Genomic DNA, 15162 nt, shown 5'->3' on the forward strand with positions numbered 1-15162 from the left:
CCAGAAAATATTTGGATTCTTTCTCTTAAATTTTCTCGTTGTTGAAAATTATTTAAAATTTTTTTCTTTTAGAGAGATTTTAATGAATTTTCATCAAATCTCAAAACAAAAATTATTTACCGATTATTTCGAAAAGTAAACACAAAATGTAATATTTTATGAGAGAAAAATAAAGTGTTTCTATTTATAATAAAATTCTGGATTCAAAATATTTTGTGGAATTTTTTAGAACTCAAAATCAAATCATCGATGTTTTAATAGTTTTAATTGGTTAAGTATATCGAATTATTGATGTTTAATTAAATAAATTGTTAATTAACAAATTAATTGGTTAATTAATGAAATATTACCAAAATAATTAATTAATTATCAACATAATTGATTAATTAACATATAACAGTTGATTAATTATCAAAATAATTGATTAATTAACAAAATAATTGGATAGTTAACAAAATTATAAATAATAATTAAGCATCTTGTGTACTTGCCGTGACGTCCATCATACTTTCGTCGCCAATTTCCTCGTCCTCGTCCTCCTCCTCCTCGTCATCCAATTCGACTTCCGTTTCGAGAAGACGAATTTTCCGACAATTTTCACTTAAAATTGCCGCGACTTTACGCGCGCCACTAACTGTCAATTGTTTCGCGTTAATTCCCTCAAATGCACGTGGCCACGATTCAATTAAATCGTTTAAATCAAAATTCTCCGTATCACGACTAAATAATTTCGCATTTTTCAACGAAAGATTTATCAAGTAACTCGATTCATTTTGCGAATCATAAATAAGAAGACTCAAAAATTCTTGTGAATAAAATTGTAGATCAATGAATTTACAATTGTTCGATGATCTTGATACTGAAAGACCTGAAGAAAGGAAAATATAAAATATAAATAAAAATATAGAGAAATAAATATTTATAAAATAATATAAATTCAAAAAAAGAAAAAAAAGTTAACGAGAAGAGAGAAAAACTTACCCTGATCTTCATCAATTTCAACGGTAATTTTTTTAAACGACAATTTCTTTTGCTCGTCCTCAATGCGATTCACCATAAAAATATTAATTATTTTCTGTTGTTCGTCACTGATTGCGACAAATAAATTATCATCAGTGTTGACAATTTGCGAGAAGGATTGTTTTTTTTCAAAATCAATTGCAATTTGTAATGTGACAAAATGATCTGTGAGTCCTTGATATGATTTTGCGAATAGAGAATTTATCGCCTCAACAACTTTATCGTGTGATTGCAGTAATGATGAATCTAAATCTTGTTTTATAATAAGTGAATGATCACGTAGACAAAAATTCTCATCCAATAATAATGCCCATTCACTGCCTTCTGATTTCAAACAATTTTGCAATGGTTCACGACGTAAATATTGTCCTAATTTCTCTAAATTCACACCCTTACGTCCATTACCAGCTTCGGTATTATCGAAACCACGTAAAAATTCCGCAATATAGGTTAATTCCTGTTGACTCAATTTATTTATTTCCGGCGGTACTCTCTCGTCGGTTAATCGTAATATCACCACGTACAACCATCTGTAAGTTAAGTTTATTTTATTTTCTCCAAAAAAATTCTATTGTTCAATTTTAAATACCGTATTTGGTAATTTTCATAATTTTCATGATTTTATAAATTTACAAATTTACCATTTTATAATTTATGGTATTATATTTATTTTATCAGTGTCAGGGTTGCTACGCAACCTGGAAACCTGGAAAAATCAGGGAATATTATAAACATTGAAAAAACCTGGAAAAGTCAGGGAATTTTGATCAAAATCCAGTTTATTCTTGAAATCTAATTTCACTTAAATATTTCAAAATTAATTCAATTTTAAAAGAATTGTGTTTACAATTTTCATAAGTAAATGAACTTTAAAAGATTTTGATTTAGAATTTTGTAAAATTTCAATTTTAAATGAATTTAATTAGAAATATAAAACTTAGATTTAAAACAAATTTTTTAAACTAAAATTCTTCTGAAATTAGTTAAATTAATTAATTAATTAACTATAACAATCGTCGTATTCATTCTGTCCAGTCTGTCCACACCTGAAGTTAGTCATGGTTATTCTTTTGTTTTTTATTCGTTTTGATAGAAAATAGAAATAAAATATAAAATAACGATTTTTTAACAAAATTTATGCTTTTGTTTTTTATATGTTTTGATAGATAATATTACATTTCTTTATTTTGTTTTTATTTTTTTAATTTAATAATAGGTATTATTTTTATTTCTCAAATAATTCAAAAATATTTTTATTAATCTAAAAAAATTATTAATATTATTATATTATTCATTATTTCCTTTGATTCTAAAAAATTAGCATTTTGTAACAAACATTTTAGAAAATTAACAAATGTAAATCCTGTAAAATATTTTCTTTTTTTTAATATGAAAAACTTTATTACTTAACAAAATTTTGACTTCTTCCTTGACTCTAAAGAATATTCTGATTCTCTCTAAAAATGATTAGATACTCCAAAAAATGTTCCATTACATTTATTTACGAATTTCTTTAATTCTAAAATTATTTGAAAACATCAATTACTTCTTTTCTAAATAAATTTTAATCATTATTATTTTCCCACAGGAATAAATTATTTTTAATAATTTTTGAAAAAAGTTCTTTGAGAATTTTAAAATCCATTTGTTTACGAAATTTAAATTATTCAGAAATTCTTCAACTAAATACGAATTAAAAAATAAATACTTCAAATAATTTCAGAAAAAAATTCAATTAAACTTTTTTAAAATAATTAATTCTACAGAATTGTTAGTTATAAGTATGAAAAATACAAATTTTTAAAGAATTTGATTTGGAACCATTTTAAAATTTAATTATTTCTTAAAATTCATGCTGTAATGCTTTTAATATTCAATTATTATGTAGAACTTTAACTGAAATTCATTTTGAAATAAATTTTTATTAGAGAATTCAATAATTTAAATGCAAAAATAAATAATTTATTGAATAATTAAAATTTCTTAAAATTTAAGTCTGATAAAGAATTTTATCAAAACATTTTTAAATTCATTTTTTGAAAGCACAAATATGAAATTTTATGCAAAGTTAGCAAAGCAGTGATATATTTTGTAAATTTTAATTTTTAACGAAATTTTTAAAAATTTTTAAATTATTTTTTGTGATTAAGTAGTTAAGTGATTAAGTACCAGTTTTTATTGTTAATAGGCATTATTATTAATTATCTATTAATACTAGAAGAAACTATACGCGCGTTTTTTTAGCTGTCACCTGTAATAATTTCAAAAGATAAAATTTTTGTAATTTTTCATAAATTTTTCGAAGAATTTTTTATTGAAATTTTGTAAAGATAATCGAATTTCTTTTGAGTAATCATAATAATAATAAATTAAATACTTTGTTTGGCAGGCGTGACATTTACTACTTATTTATATTATTTATAAAAAAATTTTAAATACAAATTTCATAAAATTCAATTATTTTTTTAATTTTTAAATAAAAAATTATTCCAAAATAATTAATAAAAAATAATTTTTTCTCGATAGTTTTTCAAAAATTAAATTATTTAAAAAAATTAATTTTAAATCTGTAAAGTCTAATTATTGTTAAAAACAGGAAGAGTTTGAAATATATAAAATCTTTTCAATGCTCAAGAATAACATTCAGAATTTTCTTATGAATTCTTGAAATTGAATATTATTCCAGCACTTTTGACAAAATTTTCTGACTTTTTCCTGATTTTCCTGAATAAATTTACAAAATAGTGATTTTGTATAGAATTCTTCTGAATAATTGAATTTTTGAATGTTAATGATATGAAAATAATATTAATTAATTTTGACTAGAAAACTATTAGAAACAAAATAACAAATAAATAATTAATTCTAATTAAATGTAATTTATTTTTGATAATTAATAAGTCAAAAATAATGTAATGAACATATTTTTCATTATCGTCTCATTGGCATTCACGCTTTCATTAATTTTCATGTGACATGTAATGTAAAAATTACATTATTGTTATATATATATATATATGTTAAAAGTGAAACAAGAAACTTCACGCGCACTTTAGCGCGCGTTATTTGTGGTATTTTTTTTTAATAATATATATTTAACTGCTTTTATTAAAAATAATGGATTAATAGAAGAATTTTAGTCAAAAACACTAAAACAAATCGAATTTTGATGCAATTACAAATGAGTGCTGAAATTCAATTATTTACAAATTATTTTTATATATTATTCAATTATTTTCATGAATAATAACATTTTTTACAGGGATTCAATTATTTTCATAAATAAATAACACTCAATTATGAATTTCAATTATTTTTAATACAATTTTAATGGAATTCCTCGAAAAAAGTTATTATTCTTAAAATTTTTTTTTAAATTTATCAAAGAAATTTAATTATATTTTAATAACCTTTGCTACAATTTATTTATTAGAATTTAAGTATTATTTTTAATTATAATTAAATTTCTTTAAAGAATACAATTATTTTCATAAATTTTAATGCAACTCTTTGAGTAACAATTCATTTTTTTCAAAATAATTTGAATAAAATTCTTCGCAAAAATCCAGTTATGTTTAAAAATTTACAAAAATTTTCGTCAAAATTTCAATTATCTTTATAAATAATAAAATTTTTCTCCGAAATTCAATTATTTTTAAAACTTTTAATAAAATTCTTGGAAGAATTTAAATCATTTTTAATACAATTTTAATCAAATTTCTTAAAAAATAAAATTACTCTTAAAAATTTTATTAAAATTTTTCAAGAAAATTCAAGTATTTAAAAATTTGTTGATAAAATTCTTTATGAAAATTCAATTTTTAGAAACATTCAATTGTTTAATAAAATATTTATTTTTATAGTTAAATAATTAAATTCTCGTAGAATTTTCTAATAAATATTGATTTAAAAAATAATTTCAAATTAAAATCTTTGAAAATTTGAACTTTTTATGCTTTTAATTAAGAATTCTATAAAATTAATTTTTCTCAATAAGTTTAATGGAATTTTTTTTAATTATTTGAAGTTTTTAATTTCTAATATATTTAACTAAGAATGTCAAAATAATCGAAGTTTCGTAAAATTAAATTGTAAACAAAAGAATTTGAAAATTCACACAGAACATTTTTAAAAATTATTTTTAAAAAATTGACTTAAAGAAGAATTTTAGTTGAAAATTCTAGAAATGAATAATCGTAATGATGAAAATAATTTTTGAAAAAGTTACAGTAACAAAGTGACAAGTTTTAATTACATATTATAAAACATGTTTTTTAACCTGAAAAAGTCAGGGAATTTGAAAAGAGCAAAAGCGTGGCAACCCTGAGTGTTGTAAATATTTTTTTTAAGTTGTTCTGACAGTGGGCAAAGCCTAAAGTAATTTAAAAAGAAGAAATCGTTTTTTATTTATAATGTTCAGGGAATAAAATAATAAGAATAAAAATAAAAAAGTGAACAGAATTTACCGAAAGAATGCCTTATAATCGCGCATACTGTGATCTATGACTTGTTGAACCTCTGATGTTTTACCGAGAAAAGCTTGAATTCTGTGCAGTGCACCTGTTATTGGTGTTTCTTCAATTAAACCAAGAGATTCGTAATCACCACCGAGTCTCGCCATTCCAAGCATTTCCGATATTTGATAGGCAAGAGCCATTCCAGCACTATTCAAATGTTTTAATACTAATTTCTGTAACAAAAATAAACAAATAATATGAATAAGCAAATAAATACTATTGTATTTCTTCTTTTTTACTGTTCTACTTTTAAAAAATTCTTATTTTAATATTTTAAAAAATCATTCGTTTATTACAGGATTTAAACTAGTGAAATAACTAAATTAAGAAAAAATTAGCAAAAAGTAGCTTTAAGATTGAAAAGAAATAGTAAAAAAAAGTTATTGTCGAGAAATAATTAACAGAATTTTTGTTATTGTTATTGTTTTTGTTATTTTAATATTTATTGTTATTTATTTGTCCACCAAAATTAAAATTTTAAATAATTTCAATGCAAAAATCATTTAATAAAATAATAATTTTTGAATAAAAATATTCCAATATTATTATTTTCTGAAATATTAACTGAATTTCTTTATTAAATAAATAATTCCTATATCAAAAAGTTTTAAGTTTAAAAAATTAAAAATTTGAATAATTTCAATGTAAAAATCTTTTAAAAAATTATTTCTAAAAATTACAACTGCAATTTTTCCAAAAATCAATTATTGGTTAGAATTTTTAAATAAAATTTATTATTTATTTATTATTATTAACTAATAATTAAACAAAAATAATAAAATTCTTTAGAAAAATTCATTTATTTTTAATATAATTTTAATCGTATTCTTTAGAAAAATATATTAAAATTTTTTTTTTAAGAATTCTTTGTAAAAATGAATTATTATTTCTAAAAAGTTTTAAGAAAATTCCTCGAAACAATTCAATTGTTTTTAAAAAATGTTAATAAAATTCTATGCAACAATGAAATTATTTCAAATTCAAAATTATAAAAGTTACAAAAATTCTAACATTTCTTTTTTAAACAAAAATTTACTTATTATCACAAAATTGCATGGATAAAATAAAATAACTTCTAAATTTTTCGTACAAAAAAATAATAAAAATAATTATTATTTTTAGATGAGAGAAAAGAACTTTCACCCCTAATCATATCTTATAGAGATGATCTTTGTTACTATTTTCTCTTCTATTGAAATATTTTAGTCAATTTAATTAAATTTCTGCACCTATGGAAAAAATTCGTGTTTAGATAAAATAAAATTTTCCACTATTTTTCACCTGTATATTACTGTAACACATTTCAATACTGTGACCCAATTTTTTAAGGCCCTTCTCCGTCAAGTCACGTAATAGAAAACTCTCCAAATTCTCCGATGGAATTCCAATCATGAGAAGTTCGAGAAAATCGGCAGCAACACTTCCCGGTGGATTATTTTCAGCGTAACGTGTTAATTTCTCGTCCATCTCGAGAAGAATTGTTTCCCACGCTTCGGTAATTGCCATCAAAGTGCGCGAGAGATAATCCATTAAATAGTCTACATTCGCCTGCGCTTGAGCTACCTTCAAAATTTATTCAATTCTTTAAAATAATTAAAACGTGCGAGGAACAATGTCGCTAGTTAAAATAAATAGAAAAATAATACTTTACAGTAAAATATAAATAAAAACCTTGAGGAAAGCGTCGCTACTCTCGAGCAATGGACATGAGAGTTTATTGACAATAATTTCATTTGTATTTCTCCAGCTGGCCCATAAAGGTTTTCCAGAACCACCGCTTATTTCTAAAATTGGTCCCTTACCAATGCTCAATGTTCCACAGTAAAACATTCCGAAAATGTACATTCCAATTTCCCCCGTTTCTTGACCTGTCTAAAATTGCAGAAAAAAATTATTTTTCCATTTAAACTCTTTAGATCAATTAAGAAATTAATTTCTTGTCTAATTAATCTCTAAGTATAAAATTTAATGTTCAATTAAAATTCCAGACTTTGCACTCGATAATTAATTTAAAAAAAATAGCTTTCAAACTAAAAAAAAGTAGTAAAAAAGCTATCGAAATATTAAACTTGACGACCAAGAAAACTTGTTTTATTAGACACTTCACAAAACTGACAAACATTTCATTCCATTTTTTTTATTTTCCTGACTTTTCCCTAATTTTCATCAAAAATATTTACTTCGTTCTTATCCTGCTAATAAATTTAATTCCTGCAAAGAATTTTATTATTCATGAAAGAATTTAAATATTTATAAAAATAATTTCATTCTTGCGAAGAATTTTAATAAAATTTTTAAATAGTTCATCTCTTTCGACTAATTTTATGCAAATTCTAATTTAAATAATTGAATTCCTCCGAAATTTGTATTATTCATGAAAAGAATTAAATTCTTACGAATATTTTTACAAAAATTTATTAAATAATTGAATTCTTTTTGGAAATTTTATGAAAATAATAGATAATAGTAGATATTAAAAATCATTAAATTCCGAAAAGATTTTTAAAATAATTAAATTTTACAAAGAACTTAATTAAAATTTTTGACAATATAATTGAATTCTTGCGAACGATTTTTTTAGAACTTTTTAAAATAGTTGAATTTCCAAAAAGAAATTTATTACTTTTAAAACTAATTGAATTCTTGTGATGAATATTGTGATACTTATAAAAATAATTAAATTTTGCAAAGAATTTTATTAAAATGCCTCAAAATAATTGAATTTTTGGAAATAATTTTGTTATTTATCAACATAATTAAATTCTTTCAAAGAATTAGTTATGTAAATAATTGAATTCTCGGGAAGAATTTTATTAAAATCTAAAAGAATAATTCAATTATTTCAAAAAATTTTTTTAAAAATTGTATTTAAAATAATTATTGATTTCTTTCGAACAATTTTATTAAAATATTTGACAATAATTGAATTCCTGTGAAAAATTCTAATACTTTTTGTAAATAATTAAATTCTTCCAAGGAATGAAATTAAATTTTTAAGAATAATTATATTTATTGAGCAATTCCTGTAAAATTGTAATAAATATAATTGAAATCCTGCGATGAAGTTGATTATTTATGGAGATAATTGAATAGTTGCTAAGAATTTTATTAAAATTTTCAAAAATAATTGAATTCCTAAGAAGAATTTTATTATTTATGAAAATAATTGAATTATTGCAAAAAATTTTATTAAAATGTTTAAAAAGAATTGAATTTCTGTGAAAAATTTGGTTATTTTAAAAAATAATTGAATTCTTCATAAGAATTTTGTAAAAATTGTTTTAAATAATTAATTTTTTCGAAATATAATAAATATTATGAACATTTTATTTTAAATAGTATTGATTTATTGTGGAAAACTTTATTTGTAAAAATACTTGAATTTTTTGATTAATTGATTTAAAATAGTATCAAAAATAATTGAAATTCTTTGATAAGATTTATTTTTTATAATAATAATTGAATTCTTGCTTAGAATTTTATGAAAAATTCTTGAATTTTTATGAAAAATGTTATATAGTGAAAGTATTTAAATTATTGTGAAAAATTGTATCAAAATTTTGTTAAATAATTGATTTTTTCGAAATTTTTTTGAAGATCCTATTCTAAATTAATTGAATTTCTGTGGAAATTTTATTATTTATGAAAATAATTTAATTTTGGATGAATTTTATCAATTTTTTTAAAAAATAATTGAATTCTTTTGTGAAATCTAAAAAAGTACCCAAATAGTAGCATAACGTAAAAAAAGTAGTAAATAGTAGGTTTTAGTAGATGAGTGCGAAGCCTAAAATTCAATAAAATAGATATTGAAATTTAATAAAATAGTTATTAAATTTAAATAAAATAGTTATTAAAATTTGATAGAGCGGTGGTTTTTTTATTGAACTTGAATAATTATTTTCCTTTTTGGTTATTTTTAAATACTCACGAAGAACATGTCGAGCTTCTGTAGAAGAAATTCCTTTCTCTCTGATTCCTGACCATAGCTTCGATCAAGACTGGGCAATGTTGATAAATAATTACCAGTTGGCGATGAAATATCATTTGCACCATGGGATTTGAAATTTAATGGCAACCATGCCATGCAAGTGATGGGCGAATTTTTTGCAAATAAATTCGTTTTATGAACGATATTTTTATTTTCAACATCGACAAGATAAAGTGTCTTCGATTCCTTGTAGGTGACAGCCAAAAGTTTTCCATCCGGTCGCCAACAAATATTTTCAACAAGGCCCGATTCGTCCTGTGGCGAGAGCAACCATACACGTTGAAACGTGAGTCTGTGCAGTGTCACTTCACCTGCAAAAAAAGAGAGAAATATTAATCTTTTAAATTTTATTAAAATTAAATCTTAATCTTAGACATAATTAAATTAACTATTAACTAAAATATTAAACTTATTATTAGCTAAACTATTAAACTAAATTATTAACTAAACTATTTAACTAAATTATTAATTAAAATATTAAACGAATTATTAACTAACCTATTTAACTAACTTATTAATTAAAATATTAAACTAATTATTAACTAAACTATTAAATTAAATTATTAACTAAACTATTAAACTGAACTATTAACTAATTAACTAAATTAAACTATAAACACAATTAAAAACTATTTAAAGTTCATCAATTCAGAAAATTTTACAGATTTTAAATCATATAAATAATAGAAATATATTCTTTTCCAGCGTAATTAGACAATTAAGATTTATAAATATTTATAAATTGTATATTGACAATATTTATTTTTATTACAATGAAAATAGAGAAAAAACTAACCTTTAACATTGGCTAAAGCCAGAAGATCCATTTTTGGCGACCATCGCATTAAAGTAATTTCCGTCGATACTTGTCGTTCCTCTAATTGTCTCATAATTCCGGACATGTTTGTTTAATTAATTATTTGATTGACAGTAATAAGTAAAATTATTAACTGCACTAATAACATGTACATGTTAAGGTTATCCTGGACATGCCTGGACACGATTTGTTTATGTTGATTGTTGACAATCGCCGATCAACAGGGATGAGAAGATAGGGTAATAAATAAGAAAATTTCTACTTCCCACCCGTGAATTTGTGACGTCATGTTAAGGTACACTCTCAGGCTGAGGCGGTGCGATCCCATCAGGAAGGAAGAGTAAGGAGACCGAACTCTGCTTCTACAAATGTCTGAGAAATATGCACGAAAAGTGCCAGACTCACTGTGTTCTAGTTGATCACCAATTAAGTCGATCATGCGCATTGAACTAAAGTTCAGTGTTGACATAGATGAAGAGTGTGGTTATGTCAAGGTAAATATTACATAGTTTAAACAGTGTTAATTTTAAAAGCAAATTTATTTATTTGCAATTGTGATATTATTTAGATTTTTAAAATAATTTAATAATATATTTATGAAAAGGGAAAAATTTTGCGAAAATGGTTAAGAAGAATTGTGTTTATAACTAGAGTATATTTACATACCGTAGAAGGATAGAAGAGACTAATGTTTTTAGACTCTTTTTCTTTCTTTACATCCTGGCAGACAACACGACATTTTTTAAATAAAATAAATAAATAATTATTAAAACGAAATGTATTGTATATGTATGTATCTATCGCCTAAGACCGGCTAAATGTAAACATTAGATCTTACATCTCACTCGCACAATTTTTACGAGAAACAGAGACACAACACAGCTTATGCGCATGATCAACTTAATTGGAAGTCGACTAGAACGCAGTGAGCCTGGCACTTTTCGTGCATATTTCTCTGAGATTTTTAAAGCGCTTTCTACACAGAGTTCGGTCTCCTTACTCTTCCTTCCTGGATCCCATGTATGCAGAATACGTCGACCGAAAGCAGAAAATCATGAGAGTGAAAAGAACAACAATATCTATCTATCTCTTTCGCACTCATGATTTTCTGTTTTCGGTCGACGTATTCTGCTGTAATGGGATTGCACCCTCAGGCTGAAGTCCCATGGCAGCGTTTTGCGTTGCGTTTTGTAACTAGGCAATGAGTGTGAGAGAGATGGAGATATATGTTTGCTATATTTGCACTCATGGCCTAGTTACAAAACGCAACGCAAAACGCTGCCATGGGACTTCAGCCTAACCGTATCAAATTTAAACTAGTTGACAATATTATTTATTCAATATTATGAATATTGTTGACATCCATACTTACATTAATTACAAAGTAAAATTGACGCATATTCTAATTTATTTCATTGGTAAGGAATGTTTCTTAAATAGGAAATTTCCCCCATTGATTGCGTAGCCGAGAGGCTTAATGTAAAAGCGTGCGATTTATAATTATGCGTATATTTACCCAGTGGGAAATTTCCAACCGGCGCGGATCCTCGCCTGTACCGACGCCGGAGTAGTGGTACTGGCTGGGAACCGCCTGCCTACCGCCAGGGATGGGTACGTAACATACTTCATGTATGTTACCTGGGTTTGTTACTGTATGTTACCTAGTATGTTACGTCCTTACATTGTTACATCCATGTATTTTTCGAGAGTGGGGGGTAACATACGTATGTTACCTCATGTAACATACATGTAACATACGTAGAAAACCTCGAGTTACGCGTAACTGCGCAACCCTGCCTACCGCCCGAGAACTGGTATTCTACCAAAAGATGACTTGGCCAGGAGCTGGCTGGCCATCCGTCTCGGAACTGGCATTCTACCGCCCGGTAACCGGCCGCGAAGAGCCGTTCCGTGTATAATTCAACCGGCTGGGACCCGGCACTGTACCGACTGCGGATCTTTCATTTCCTAGCCAGATGTGCGCTGGCAATGCTGGCATTCTACCGCCTGACAACCGGCTCGGATCAAAATAATAATTTCAACAAATATCAATAAAAAAATTGATAATTAATTGCAAAAGATAAATACTGATAACAATTCATTGATAGTTCACTTTACACATTTTTTTATACACTTAACGGTATTCTTTTATATTCACATTTGAAAAATCCTAACGCTTGGGGGTACGAACCTACGCCTAACCGAATATGTACGCACCGAAATCACGCACGCTAACCACTATGCTACGCTCGCATGGAACTCTCAAATCTTAAATGCTTTCAAGTCTCACTAGCTAAAATGAAAATTGTAAAATTACTACGCGGCAATAAACAATTTTCAAATACGGACTGATGTTATACCGGTATTTATGAATATTTTAATATTTCGTTTAAAAAGGAACTTGTTAAAATTGTTATTTTATTATTATATTTTTTAATATTTTATTACGTAATTATTAATAATTGAATGAAATTTGAATGCACAACACATTTTTTTAATTATTTAATTTGCAGAAAAGTGTCAATAAATAATTACTTAATATATTGTTTAAATTAAAAAGAGATTATTAATTAATTAACAATAAATAAATTAATTAATAATCTGTTTTTTATATATTTATTTAATGTGTTATTTATTGTAGGTATTATTATATATTGAACACATTTTCTTTCAAGTTAATATTATTATTTATTAAAAATTATTTATTTAATTGCACATTAATAAAGTTGGATTTTTATAAATATAATGAAAAAATTAAGTTTCTTATATTCTTCCTTTGCATCAATACAATTAATTTATTTATTGGTTAAATAATAATAATAATAATATTATTATTATAATAAATGCAATTAGTTATTGTAATAATTAATTAGCTATGATATATATATTAAAATAAATTTATGATTATACTGATAATGTGAACTATAACAATAAATGACGAGATCCGCAGTCGGATCCGCCCCAGCACCGAGCCAGTACAGACCTAACATCCGTCATTCTTCCGACGCCCGTAGAAGAATGAAATCCGCAGGCGGAACAAATCCAGTACCACGCCAGTACTGACGAAAGTAGAAAGGCGGATCCAAAATTCTGAGCCTAATCTGTTCCGCGCCGGTTGAATTTTGGGATCCGAATCGGTACAAAATATCGGTACTGGCGGTCCGCACGGGCGCGGATCCCAGGCGGTTGTAAACTCCGACATTCGTCCGACTTTTCCTCATCCTGGGTAGTTGTATGGTTAGGTATATAGGTGTTCAATCCCGTATGATTGTAAGATTTTCCGATGCATTTAGTTGTTAATTGTAAGTATGAAGATGTGGGAAGAATAAAACTTGTGAATTAAGGAATATGAATATATAAAAAGTGCATTTAACACATTTTTCTTTTTTTTTAATGATTGGTTATTGTTTTTTTTATATAAAATTGACGAAGTGAATACAAGGAAACACTCGTTTCGCGTCGCGTCGGCCATTTATTTTGACAGGTTCCGCGCCTGCGTTCCCTCATTGTGAAAATTTCGAAGTAGGGGACTGAGTTCAGTTTCTCTACTATGCACACTGCAGCGCGCCTTATAATCTTCGCCTGTGTTTTAATGCTCTTTACAGTGACATTTGGAACTAAGGCCCTCTATACACTATACGCAACACCCTAAGATGCTTGATGGAAATGAATTAATGTACTTTTACTGGACTGAGTCCAGTTTTTTCAATATTGACTCCCAGTTTTTTAAACTCTATTTTTCTCAGTGTAATGACATTTATGATTTTATTTTTATGATTTTCGTTGCTAATTGAACTATCCTTGTCCTATTTTGGTGGTAATGAATTAAAAATTTATTTCGGGACCTTATTCTCATCTATTAACTGAATTGTTAACAATTATTTGAATACTTGGTCTCTATATCATTGCTATACAGATTTATATAAATGCGAGTTTGCTTTAAATTAAATTATTAAATATATATGTGTCCAATTTAATCTTTAGTCCTTTCACAATTTCCAAACCTGAATATCCATGCAGTTCTGGAACGTGTTCTCAATTTCGTCATTCCAATTGTAATCACCTGTAACCGAGGGACTGTTCAAAGTGCCCGCCATTCTTGAAACACCGCCTTGAAGTTTGAGCATGATCAATGAAAACTACTCACCAACCTGACTTACCATCAACTCTACGATAATATACACTAAGGGCGGTATTCATAGTCCCGACTTAAGCAAGGACTTAAGCTTTGCTTGATCAAGTCGGTCTTATTCGAATGAGTCGAGCTTAAGACCGTATGTATTCATAGTCAAAAATAAGCAATTGCTTGGTAAAGGAAATGCAGCTTAAGAACTTCTTGACCAAGCAAATGCTTAAGATGATCTTATTGAGCGTTCGGCTTTTTCCGTCAATATTCTCTTGTATCTACCAATAAGCGATAGTAGATAGCTTATATTCATTAGAAAAAATGACGCTAATGCACATAAAATATCTGATAAGGGAGAGGAGGGGGGGTCAAAAAAACTGAAAAATATGCATATTTTAATATTTTTAGGATAAAAGTTATAAAGTAAAAGGATACAAGAAATGACTACCAGAATGATGAAAATTGAAATATTCTTATTCCTCACGAAATATTATATTTAGATTCTAAATTTTTCTGTATTAAAAAATAGAAAAAATTATTTTAACTATTATTATATTGTTTCTAAAAAAAATTATTGAGTCAGAATCAGTGAAATTTTACAAAAAATAAGGAGTATTTTTATAATCGAAATGAAAAAAAGCATTTTTATTTGGCCATTGTCTCTAACAAACAAACGACAGAAAAAATTTTG

General features: G+C 25.6%; 1 protein-coding gene across 1 annotated transcript; it reads right to left on the reverse strand.

Annotated features, from left to right (window-relative positions):
* Positions 1 to 4: 4 nt before the first annotated feature.
* LOC122498453 (anaphase-promoting complex subunit 4) lies at positions 5 to 10584 on the reverse strand. Its single transcript, XM_043606178.1, has 7 exons — positions 10325 to 10584; positions 9469 to 9839; positions 7209 to 7409; positions 6819 to 7100; positions 5487 to 5710; positions 982 to 1550; positions 5 to 868 (listed from the first exon to the last, which is right to left on the reverse strand). Exons 1-7 carry the CDS (start codon positions 10428 to 10430, stop codon positions 471 to 473), a joined length of 2151 nt encoding a protein of 716 aa, XP_043462113.1. The 5' UTR covers positions 10431 to 10584; the 3' UTR covers positions 5 to 470.
* Between the last annotated feature and the right edge of the window lie 4578 nt (positions 10585 to 15162).

The sequence above is a fragment of the Leptopilina heterotoma genome, unplaced genomic scaffold (genome assembly GCF_015476425.1).
Source record: "Leptopilina heterotoma isolate Lh14 unplaced genomic scaffold, ASM1547642v1 Lhet_15, whole genome shotgun sequence".
NCBI classification, from domain to species: Eukaryota; Metazoa; Arthropoda; class Insecta; order Hymenoptera; family Figitidae; genus Leptopilina; species Leptopilina heterotoma.